This window comes from Rhinopithecus bieti, unplaced genomic scaffold (assembly GCF_001698545.2).
Source record: "Rhinopithecus bieti isolate Rb0 unplaced genomic scaffold, ASM169854v2 scaffold_20206, whole genome shotgun sequence".
NCBI lineage: Eukaryota > Metazoa > Chordata > Mammalia > Primates > Cercopithecidae > Rhinopithecus > Rhinopithecus bieti.
This window is the reverse complement of record NW_016810187.1, coordinates 437,942-450,789: the sequence shown is the minus strand read 5'-3', so window position 1 is coordinate 450,789 and position 12,848 is coordinate 437,942. Positions and strand designations below refer to the sequence as shown.

General features: G+C 34.3%; 2 protein-coding genes across 4 annotated transcripts in view; one reads left to right on the top strand and one right to left on the bottom strand.

Moving 5' to 3' along the window:
- Positions 1 to 12,641, top strand: part of RO60 (Ro60, Y RNA binding protein) — a 23,994-nt gene extending 11,353 nt beyond the window's left edge. For all 3 annotated transcript variants that reach the window (XM_017891579.1, XM_017891581.1, XM_017891580.1), the window contains 7 exons: positions 2,485 to 2,705; positions 3,157 to 3,303; positions 3,571 to 3,708; positions 7,996 to 8,112; positions 8,822 to 8,935; positions 9,199 to 9,345; positions 11,215 to 12,641. In XM_017891579.1, the coding sequence (XP_017747068.1) occupies positions 2,485 to 2,705; positions 3,157 to 3,303; positions 3,571 to 3,708; positions 7,996 to 8,112; positions 8,822 to 8,935; positions 9,199 to 9,345; positions 11,215 to 11,367 (1,037 nt within the window). In that variant the 3' untranslated portion in view covers positions 11,368 to 12,641. The remainder of the gene's footprint in view (positions 1 to 2,484; positions 2,706 to 3,156; positions 3,304 to 3,570; positions 3,709 to 7,995; positions 8,113 to 8,821; positions 8,936 to 9,198; positions 9,346 to 11,214) is intronic.
- Positions 1 to 12,848, bottom strand: part of GLRX2 (glutaredoxin 2) — a 37,318-nt gene that overhangs the window by 4,073 nt on the left and 20,397 nt on the right. The window lies entirely within an intron of this gene.

The window sequence follows — 12,848 nt, the reverse complement described above, 5'->3', positions numbered from 1 at the left end:
AAATATTTATTATATATATATTTTGTATTTTTAGTAGAGACAGGATTTCACCATGTTGGTAATGCTGGTCTCAAACTCCTGACATCAGTTGATCCGCCTGCCTTGGCCTCCCAAAGTGCTGGGATTACAGGCATGAACCACCGTGCCTGGCCCTCAGCAAATATTTATTGAGCACCTACTAGGGATAGACACTGTTCTAAGAACTTGGGGTTCATATTACAGGAGTTGATTATTATGTACAGTACATGAATTTTTTCTTCTATTTTTTTCCTTTGTCTTTTTTTTTTTGGTTGGGGGACATTTCTGGCACACTAAAAGTTTGGAATTTTAATGTAGTCAAACTTATCAGTGTCTTCATAGGTTTCTGTTTTGTGTTAGGATTAGAAGGGCCTTTTCCAACCTCAAATATTTATCTGTGGTTTTTTCCTAACATTTTCATGGTTAAGAAACAGTATTTTTTACATTTAAATTTTTTATCCAAATATTTGATCCAGCGTTAAGAAGGACTTAGGCATCCAGCTTTATTTATTCATTTGTTGAGATGTGTCTTGGAAGTGTGGAGCAAGTACTATAGACTAAGAGAAAGACTGCCCATTACTAGTCTAATTGGACCAGTTTCTGAACTTGTGAAAATAATTATTCTGTGCTTTGTTTTTTTGGTCTATATAATGAGGAATTAGTACATGTTCCCTAAACTTACTTCCACACATAGGATTCTTTAATTTGAAACTGTCGAGGGCAGAACTCGTAATTGAAACCATGTTAGTAATAGTAATATCACATTGGACATGGAGAATCCCTAGCATTTCAAAGTTTAAAAATTTGGAAAAACTGTAAGCAACAGAATTAATAGTATTTTAATATCTTAACTGTAATGTGTATTTATAACCGATAAAACAAGTCAAAATGTGATTCAAGTAATCAGGTATGGTATTTTTATTGTGCACCCACTGTGTGGCCAGCACAATTACAGAACTGGGTAGGATAAAACTGCTTTAAGGAATTTTTATTTTCATTGGAAAAACAAAATAGAAGATATACTCACATGAAACATTTACTCATTTAAGATGATTTTGTATCAAAATCTGGAAGATAGCAAGAGTCACAATACTTGAGAAGTTCCTGCATGTTAGTGTTAACTTTTGATCAAGTTATTTAGAATTCAAAAATAACATAATAGGCTCAATTGGCATAGACATGTGTTTCATATGGCCTATACAGTATTTTAGGGTAAAATGAATTCTTTGTCATCATCTTTAAAAATCAGAAACCATAAAAACTCATATTCTGGCTTCTCTTGAAAGTAATTTTTTTTTATTTTGGCAGCACGAAGTCGATACATGGCTACACCACTTGTCAGGGCGCACGCTGTTCAGTCACCACACCCTCACAACTGTCTATTACATCACTGTGGTGGTGTTTTGTTTTTTTGTTTTTTGTTTTTTTTTTTTTGAGACAGAGTCTCACTCTGTTCCCCGGGCTGAAGTACAGTGGCGTGATCTTGGCGCACTGCAACCTCTGCCTCCTGGGTTCAAGTGATTTTCCTGCCTCAGCCTCCTGAGTAGCTGGTATTACAGGCATGCGCCACCATGGCCAGCTAATTTTTAAATTTTTAGTAGAGACGGAGTTTTGCCATGTTGGGCAGTCTGTTCTCGAACCCCTGACCTCAGGTGATTCACACACCTTGACCTCCCAAAGTACTAGGAATACAGGTGTGAGCCATGGCGCTCGGCCTCACCGTGCTGGTTTTATTTCTTTATTTTATTTGCCCTTCCCTCATAGACATTTTAATGTTGTAATCCAATCCCTGCTGTGTTACAGAAGTGGTGAAACTAAGACCTAGAAAGACCACCATTTATTGGCAGAGTATAGGCTAGAACCTAGAACCCAGATTTTCTCACCCCCGATCCAAGGCTCTTTCTTCTATTGGAAGAAATTGTGGAGGGAATCAACAAGTTACTGTTTTCTTCTTTTTCTTTTTTTTTTTCTTTGGACCAGTAATACTTCTCAGCTATTAAAACACAGTGTAAAAGAACCTACCTACCTGTCCACTTCTACTTACTTCTGCTGTTTGTAAATATACATATTTTATTCAAAAGCAAAGAGAGACAAATGAATATAATTAATATAATACAATATAATACAATATTAATTGAGATACATCTGTACTCTTGTGAGTTGTTCTGAGATTATGGACCTGAAACTTTCTAATGCTGGTGTCTTTGAAAAGAAAGAAAAGCCTCTGTAACAAAATTACTCAGGATACAGATTTTTTTACTCCAAAGTCTCATATTTAAATAGTAATAACTGAATAAGAAAATTAATTCACCCCATTTGCTTAATTGTTATATCATGAAAAGCAGCATCCCAGTGTAAGGGCATTAACTCTTGTGTGTCTAGTTATAGAATGCATTTTGAGGAAACATGTTCTATTTTTTTACTTGGTAATCCTGCATGCTTTTTCATTTCTTTATCTTGTTAAAGGACTTGCAATTGTGACCAAATATATTACAAAGGGCTGGAAAGAAGTTCATGAATTGTATAAAGAAAAAGCACTCTCTGTGGAAACTGAAAAATTGTTAAAGTATCTGGAGGCTGTAGAGAAAGTGAAGCGCACAAGAGATGAGCTAGAAGTCATTCATCTAATAGAAGAACATAGATTAGTTAGAGAACATCTTTTAACAAATCACTTAAAGTCGAAAGAGGTGAGTGAATTATATGTTACAGCATGTGATTAAACATGAGTAATTTACTGTAGGTGCTAAAAGGATAAACTTGGGGTAGCTATATATTTATACTTCTAAAAAGAAATTATTTAAAATATATCTTGAAATTAATGTCTATTTAAAACACCTACCATGATGTTCAACATGATGTAGGTGGCATTTGTGTTAGTTTCACTCCAGAAAATCTGCCTTGCTAATTAAAAAAAAAAATCATCTATGCATTTCCTTCATAAAATATACTTCACTTCCTTTTTCTAGTAAAAAAACTTAGCTTATTTGATAAGCCTTTGACTTAGACATTTTCATTCTGAAAGTACTCTGAACCCCAGATGAAAGCCTGAGACTATATTATGAATATTTATTGATATAGTTGTGTTATACTGATTTATTTTCCCTTAATTCCTGGTATTTCTACCTGTTATTGCAATAGGTATGGAAGGCTTTGTTACAAGAAATGCCTCTTACTGCATTACTAAGGAATCTAGGAAAGATGACTGCTAATTCAGTACTTGAACCAGGAAATTCAGAAGTATCTTTAGTATGTGAAAAACTGTGTAATGAAAAACTATTAAAAAAGGTAAGCATTATCAGTGTTCTTTGTTAGCTACTACTAACTGAAAAGTGGCTCCTAAATTTTAGAAATGTAGTCAGTGCATTTTAAGGTATTTCGAGATGTTCATTATACCAAATTGCATTATGGCTCTTAAGTGTAAGTTTAATACATTTTCATTTTTCTCTTTGCTGTATGAAATGTAGTTATTAGCTACAATAACACAAAATCTAAGGAGTATACATAATCACTATTTTTTGCTAAAATTTTCCTTATACTTTGTTTTGTTTCTAGGCTCGTATACATCCATTTCATATTTTGATCGCATTAGAAACTTACAAGACAGGTCATGGGCTGAGAGGAAAACTGAAGTGGCGCCCTGATGAAGAAATTTTGAAAGCATTGGATGCTGCTTTTTATAAAACATTTAAGGTAGTGATATGATTTTTGTTTTAAAACAAATGACTCAAGACTTAATATCTTTTGTAATAATACATTTTAAAGGTAGTATTAATAGTTTAATCATTTTTTAATTAGGTATTCATTTGTTTTTTTTTAGTTCATATGAGGTGGGTATATAATTAATATTGTGTAAGTTTATGAGTAAAGTATTTCTCTTTACCTTTGGGTAGCAACTAATTATTCTAAGATCATTTTGGTAACTTAAGTTACTAACTGTATTACTTTGTTCTTGCAGTGCTATAAAGAAGTACCTGAGACTGAGTAGTTTGTAAACAAGAGAGATTTAATTGGCTCATGGTTCCACAGGTTTTATAGGAAGCACAGTGGCTACTGCCTTGCTTCTGAGGATGCCTTGGGAAACTTAAAATCATGGCAGAAGGGGAAGCAAACACATCCTTCTTCACATGGCGGCAGGAAGAAGTGATGAGCAAAAGTGGGGGAAGCTCCTTCAGATCTCGTCTGAACTCATTCACTATCACAAGAACAGTATAGGGGAAATCACCCCCATGATTCAGTTATCTCTACTTGATCCCACCCTTGAACACGTGGGGATTATGGGAACTACAATTCAAGATGAGATTTGGGTGGGGACACAGCCAAACCATATCAACAATCATGGCAGAAGGGGGGATATGGTGCTAAGCTATTAGACTGCCCCCGTGATCCAGTCGCCTCCCCCCAGGTCCCACCTTCAACACTGGGGATTACAGTGAACGTAAGATTTGTGTGGAGACACAAATCCAACCCGTGTCACTAACTTTAGAAATTTGCCTTCCTATCAGGTCCTATGACTTGGTCCTCTGTTTTCCCCATTAATTGGTAGATACATCTCATCAGTCTTGATAAAAAATGAGGTTTTTAGTCATGGAAATCTCACATCAAAGACAGAAGCTAAAAAGTCTTGCTGTATAACAAAATACTAGCAACCAAATTCAGCAGCAAAATAAAAGGATTACATACCATAACCAAGTGATATTTATCCGTGGCATACAAGGATAGTATAACATATGACAGCCAATCAATGTAATACATCACATTAGTAGAATGAAGTGATAAAAACCACATGATCATCTTATTGATGCAGAAAAAGCATTTCACAAATTTCAACATTCCTTCGTGATAAAAAGAAAACCACTATATAAACCGGAAATTAACTCCCTCAACATGATAAAGGCCAGAGATTTAAAAAATAAAAATGTTTAAACCCCATAGCTAATGTCATAATGGTGAGTGATTGTAATGTTTTCCCCTAAAATCAAGAAAAAGACAAGGATGCCCAGTTTTTCCACTTTAATTCCACATAGTATTGGAAGTTCTAGTAATAAGGCAAGAAAATGAAATAATGAAAGACATCTCAATTGGAAATAAAGAAGTAAAATTATCCTCAGATGCCATGATCTTGTATTTAGAAAAAACGCTAAAGAATCCACCAAAAACTCTAAAGTTAAAAAATGAATTCAACAAAGTTACAGGGTATAAAACCAACACATAAAAAATCAGTTGTATTTCTATATACTAGCAATGAACAATCCAAAAAAAGAAATTAAGAAAACATTTCCATTTACAATGTCATCAAAAAATAAAAGACAGGAGTAAATTTAAGAAGCTGCAAGACTTATACACTGAGAACTACAAAACACTGCTAAAAGAAATTAAGTCATGAATAAATAGAAACACATCTGTGTTTGCAGATTGGAAGACTTAATATTGTTAAGATGACAATACTATCCAAAGCAGCCAATCTACAGATTTAATGCAATCCCTTTCAAAATCCCAATGGCATGTTTTACAGAAATAGAAAAACCCATTCTAAAATTCCTAAGAAATTTCAAGTGACCCCAAATAGCCAAAACGATCTTTAAAAAAGAACAAAGTCTGGAGGACTCTTCAGTAACTCTTTCAGTTACCACAGACCTGCAGTAATCGAAACAGTGTGGCACTGGCAAAAGAATAAACATATAGACCAATGAAATAGAGAGTCCAGAGTTAAAAACTTGCGTATATGTTCAGTTGACTTTTTTTTTTTTTTGAGACAGAGTCTCACTGTGCCACCCAGTTTGAAGTGCAGTGGTGCAATCAGTTCACTGCAACCTCCGCCTCCTGAGTTCAAGTGATTCTCATGCCTCAGCCTCCCAAGTAGCTGGGATTACAGGCATGCACCATCACACTCAGCTAATTTATTCCATTTTTAGTAGGGACAGGGTTTCACTGTGTTAGCCAGGCTCGTCTTGAACTCCTTGACTCAAGTGATCCACCCACCTTGGCCTCCCAAACTGCTAGGATTACAGGTGTGAGCCACTGCACCAGGATGTCAGTTAACTTTTGATGAGGGTGCCAAGATGATTCACTGGGGAAAGGATAATCTTCAACAAATGGTGTTGGGAAAACTGCATATTCACATACAAAAGAATGAAGTTGGACCATTATCTTACACCAATACAAGAATTAGTTCAAAGTGGATCAGTGACCTAAATTTAAGGGCTAAAACTAGAAAACACCAAAAACACAGGCAGCAGAAGAAAAAATAAATTGAACTTCATCAAACTTAAAAATTTTGTGTATTAAAGGATACTATTGAGAAAGCTAAAAGATAATCTACACAATGGGAGAAAATATTTGCAGACCATATATCCGGTAAGTGCCTAATATCCAGAATACTGAAAACTACAAATTCAGCAAAAGTACAAACAACACAGTTTAAAAATGGGCAAAGTACTTGAATAGACATTTTTCTAATGATATACAAATGAGTAATAAGAATATGAAAAGGGCCAGGTGCCCTATAATCCCAGCACTTTGGGAGGCCGAGATCGGTTGATCACCTGAGGTCAGGAGTTCGAGACCAGCCTGGCCAACATGGTGACACCCCATCTCTACAAAAAAAAAAAAAAATACAAAAAATTAGCTGGATGTGGTGGCGGGCGCCTGTAATCCCAGGTACTCATGAGGTTGAGGCAGGAGAATCTCTTGAACCCAGGAGGCAGAAGTTGCAGTGAGCTGAGATTGTGCCATTGCACTCCAGCCTGGGCAACAAGAGCGAAACTCCATCTCAAAAAAAAACATGAAAAATACTCAACATCATTAACAATCAGAGAAATGCAAATCAAGATGACAGTGTGATACCACTTCACATCTAGTTGGATAGCTAATACCAAAAAAGCAGAAAACAAGAATTGGGGAAGATGTGGAGAAATTGGAACCATAGTGTATGGTGGGAATGTAAAATGGTGTAGCCCCTGTGGAAAACAATTTGGCAGTTCTCAAAAGGTTAAACATAGAATTACCATACCATCCAGCAATTCCATTTCTAGGTATATACCCAAAAGAATTGAAAACAGGTATTAAACAGATATTTGTTTACCAATATTCACAGTAGCATTATTCACAATAGCCAAGAGTTAAATGTATTCTCGTCTTTTATTTTTGATGCTATTGTGAACAAATATTTTCTTAATTTTCTTTTTTGAATTGTTCATTGCTAGTATATAGAAATACAACTGATTTTGATGAACAACCCAAATGTTCATCAGCAGATGGATAAGCAAAATGTGGTGTTTATAATGGAATATTATTCAGCCTTAGAAAAGAATTACATTTGATACATGGTACACCATGGATAAATCTTGAAAAGATTACAGTAAGTAAAATAAGCCAGACAAACAAGGACAAGTATTGTATGATTGCATTATATGAGGTATCTACAGTAGGCAAATTTATAGAGACAGAATGTGGAATAGAAGTTGTTAGGGGCTAGGGAGAGACATGGCACTGGGGAGTTATTACCTAATTGGTACAAGTTCTATTTGGGATGATGAAAAAGTTCTAGAAATAGATAGAGGTGATAGTTATACAACATTGTGAATGTGCTTAATGCCACTGAATTATACATCTAAAATGGTTAAAAGGTCAAATTTATGTTACATTTTACCACAATAAAATTTCTTACTAAAACTCTGATTTTACTTCAATGAGGAAAGATTTTAAAATAGGATGGTAACTTATTTAACTAAAATTATTGAATAGGTTCTTCGTTTGTTTTACCTGTAAAAGCTAAGCATTTTATTATTATTTTTTAAATTTTCAATCATAGCTGCTATGCCAGATGAGCATTTTTAAATAGTTGTCAATTGGTAAATCAAAAATCTGAAGGCCTTTTATTATAGTCTTTTTAATGTAAGGTAAGTAAATATGATTTAGAAATTTTATCTACTCATAATTTCTATTATGCTTTTAATGATTGTTTTGTTTTCTCTGTAGACAGTTGAACCAACTGGAAAACGTTTCTTACTAGCTGTTGATGTCAGTGCTTCTATGAACCAAAGAGTTTTGGGTAGTATACTCAACGCTAGTACAGTTGCTGCAGCAATGTGCATGGTGAGAACACCTAAGACAATTTTGCCACTCTAAAAACATGTTTACTGTAGAACAAAACTATAAGTTAAATAGTGATTAAGAATTACGTTTTCACTTTCTTCTGTCCTTTCAGCTTGTCACATTTTTTATTTTATATTTAAAGATAATGGTGTAAAGCCAAAGTGTTAAGTGTGTTGAAAAAGTATGTCTAGAGAACAAGCAGAATAGAAATTTTAATTTTTACAACAAAAGATTAAATATTAATGGATTTTTTAGGAAGTAGATAATGCTTAGATAAAATGAAAAAAAGACAAAAATTTTTTAAAATGTATTTTTAAAATAATGCTTAAATTATTTAATGATATGAAACTTAAAAGATCTGGGAACTAATAGAGTGTCTAGGAGACTTTAGTTCTATCTTGACTGTCAGTGAATAATAAACAGATGAATAGCAGGCAAACTTTTTAGCTTCTTTACTGGGGCTTTATTTCTTACCTAATAAAATGAGAAGAATATTTACTGTATTTGCTTCAAAGGATAGTCATGACAGCCAGTTTTTTGTGAAAGTACTTTGAAAGCTGTACTACGGTTACTGTATAGTTCTAAAACACACTAATAAAAAGTTAAGAAATAAACATCAGTGTTTCTTTTAAACATGAAGTTGGATAAAATTCAAAATACTGTTATTTCCTGCCAAATTTGCTGAAAATTACTGCCATTGAATTTTCAGGTTGTCACAAGAACAGAAAAAGATTCTTACGTAGTTGCTTTTTCTGATGAAATGGTACCATGTCCAGTGACTACAGATATGACCTTACAACAGGTTTTAATGGCTATGAGTCAGGTAAGAAACTGTGTTTTTTAAGTTTACTTAGTTAAGTTTACATAACATGTAGAATGATTTTATATTGATGTCATGTATGGTATTAATCTGTGAGAACAAAAATTTTTTTGTCTTAAATTTCTCATGACAAGTACAAAAACCGAAAATATATATGCAGGCTTTGGGAAGGCTGTATATATTGGTGCTAAACAAAATGAGACTGCAAAAACTAGTATTTTTAAGGACTTATTTACTTATTTATTCATGCTTTTGTTCTGAATTAGATCCCAGCAGGTGGAACTGATTGCTCTCTTCCAATGATCTGGGCTCAGAAGACAAACACACCTGCTGATGTCTTCATTGTATTCACTGATAATGAGACCTTTGCTGGAGGTGTCCATCCTGCTATTGCTCTGAGGGAGTATCGAAAGGTAAAACAAATTCTAATATGGTTCCTCACCCAAATAATATTTTAATACTTGATTTTTTTTTTTTTTTTTGAGACAGGACCTCATTCTATTGCCCAGGCTGGAGTGCAGTGGCTCAGTCATGGCTCACTGCAACCTCAACCTCCCAAGTTTAAGTGATTGTCCCACCACAGCCTCCCAAGTAGCTGGGACTACAGGAGCGTGCCACCATGCCTACCTAATTTTTTGTGGGGATGGGGTTTCACCATGTTGCCCAGGCTGGTCTCAAACTCCTAGGCTCAAGTGATTCTCCAGCCTCGGCTTCCCAAAGTGCTGGGATTACAGCCACCACACCTGGCCATTCTTGAGTCTTATTCACTTAAGGTTTTCAAAAAATGTTACTACAAATAGTTCTGTATCTTATATAGGAGCCAATGTCCATTATAGACTCAGCAGTACTTACAATAAGAAAAAGTATTGGTTACACATATATAATTTAACCAGTTTCCATTGCTAAACATTACCAAGAATATCCTTTGCAAACAGTATTTTTGGTAATAATCAGAATATTTGTTTTACCTTAGCTGTAAGTTATTTTAATAATTCAGTGTGCTCCTTGAAAATTGAAAGTATTAGTGAGTTTTCCAAAAGGATTACATAAAATTAAAGCTATAATCTATGCTCTACGTTTTATGGACATAACTGTGTTCTAATCAGTATACTCCCGTTGAGCTTTCTGAAATGACATAAATCGTCACTCTCCAATATGTGTTGCCACTAGTCACATGGGACTTTTGAGCACTTAAAATATGGCTGGTGTGACTAGTAGAAATAGAACTTGTTGATGAAGAGTAGTGGTTCTCAAAGTGTGGTTTCCCTACCAGCAGTCTTAGCCTCACCTGCGACCTTAATAGAAATGCAAATTCCTGAGGCCCAACAGAGATCTGCTGAATCAGAAACTCTGACATTGGGACTGTGTTTTAACAAGCCCTCTGGAGCATTCTGATGCAGGCCTAAGTTTGAAAGCTACAGGTGAGGGAATAGAATTTTTTTTTTTTTTTTTTTTTTTTTTTAAAGAAATGGGATCTCCATCACTGGAGTGCAATGGTGCTATCATAGCTTACTGTAACTTGAAATCCTGGCCTCCCAAAGCACTGAGATTACGGCCATGAGGCACTGCCCAACTAGGATAGAATGTAAAGACTGTTTGGTTGTGAGTCCCAAGTCTTTCTCTTACTCTGTGTGGACCTGAGCAAATTATTACTGATCTACATCATAGTAAGTTATAGTCCTTACCTCTTACATTTGTTTTAACAATTACGTTAGATGTATTATTTAAAGAGTTCATTGTAGTTTCTCACGTGTATACATTCAGCAATTGTAGGTTTTTCTCAAAAACTCAATTATTTTAATCTTACATGTAGCTGTAGAGGACAAGTTCTTACATGGAACATGTATATATCGCACATATCAGTCATCAGCCAAAAGTTGATCATCCCAGAGAGCTATGTCCTTATATTTATATATACTCATACACACTGCCCCAGCACTTGATATGTTGATAAAAATATCTGGCACCCTTAATACCCTGACAGGTTTCGTAAGTACAAAGTGCCTAGGCTGCTCAATAATGTATGCTGCAGCCCATAGAACAAGTAAAGTAATTGATGAGAGAAGTAGAAATTTCAGGCAGATTCTAATACAATTTTATTGTCCATTCTTCTAAAATTCCCATATTCTAGCCTTAAAAGATTGACTCCCCCTCCCCCCAAAAAAATGGACTTTGTAATTAAAAAGCTCTGGTAGAGAAATGTTAAAGTGATTTAATTTTGGAGGTATTTTGTGTTTCCTTACGTACATGTTTCTAATACGTATTTTGGTCTTTTTCTACAGAAAATGGATATTCCAGCTAAACTGATTGTTTGTGGAATGACATCAAATGGTTTTACCATTGCAGACCCAGATGATAGAGGCATGTTGGATATGTGTGGCTTTGATACTGGAGCTTTGGATGTAATTCGAAATTTCACATTAGATATGATTTAACTGTAAGCAGCAGCACAATCCAGAGATCCATTGCCATCAGTGATCTCACTAAAAATATACAGCTACTTCCCAGCTAATCCCCACCCAATGAATGATGATAGTATAGTATGTGCATAATGGAAAGTTACCTTACCGGAAAAAAAAAAAAAAAAGAAGGAAAAATAAGATGGGCCCAAAGGTCTGTCTACTAAACTAGCTCTTGGGGAAATAGCTTCAGGATACTGTAGTTTCCTCTATCTGATAGAGAACTTTTTGTTAATAGACACTGTAAAATAGTTTTGCTTTGTTGAATAATACATGTGTATTTAAAAGAGGTAAGAGCAAAAAGTATAATTCCACATCATGTCACTTGAGAAGTGCTTAACGTTTTCTTAAACGTTTCCATTGGGAAAGGACAGCTTTGATAATGTCCAAATACTCTGAAATGCACTAGACCATGTAACTGTGATGGAATATGAAACTCATCTGTAAACTTTTATACCAAGGGGTAAAAAAAAAAAAAAAAAGACATTTGATTAAATTATGAATGAGTTTTACAAATTCCTGTCAGAGTTTTACTAAGATCACACAAATAACAGCTTTCTTATTCAGTGAAAAAAATATTTTATTTCTGATGTTTTATTTGGACTTGTAGAACATGTTACCATTAATCAGAAACATCATGGCAACCCCTAAGAATAGACTAAGTTTGTGTTGGCTGAGGAATTCTGTTTGGTTTGCTTTTTTTTTTTTTTTTTTTTGCTTTGTTATATTTTATTGCCACAAGGGGTGTGACTTGATAATGATATAATGATTTCCTCCGAATTATAGTAACATAGCCAGTTGTAGTCTCACACTTTTTCATACTCTTAAGTGAAAATAACATAAAATGTTTCAAGCACTTAACTCCCCCTCATTCACAAAGTATAACAATTAAAATCTCAGCTATAACCAGTTTAGCTTTTTTACTTTTAAAATAAAATTTTACTTTTAACTATTTTTTTAGTCAATATTTTTAAATTGTATACAGGTCAGTGGCCTGTCTCTTTGTCCATTATTCATTTCATGGCAAAATACTCTTCTTTGATAGTATAAATAAATAATAAAGCAATCTAGGTCCTTCAGGTTTGAAAGGCAATTTTTTGAGTAGCGTCTTACCAGCTAGCCAATCACTAGGAATTTTTTTCAATATTATTTGTATGTATGAAACTTTTCATTACACTAAAGTACATTATTTTCTTAAGCAAGTATCCTTCATTGTGAGGTTTAACATTAAAGCAATCTGTTGAAATGCCGTTATCTTTGCTCATAATTTTATTACAGTCATCTAAGGTAGCTTACACATAAAACCTGTTTGCATATCTGTTGTTCTCTAAATATTAAAATGAAGATTTACTGAGGGTTTGTAAGATCCTTCTTGCTGTTATATGAAAAGTCAAACTGTAGTTAATGTAAATTATAGCCTTTTAGGTGCTTGGGGGTCAGAGGTTTTATGTTTTTTG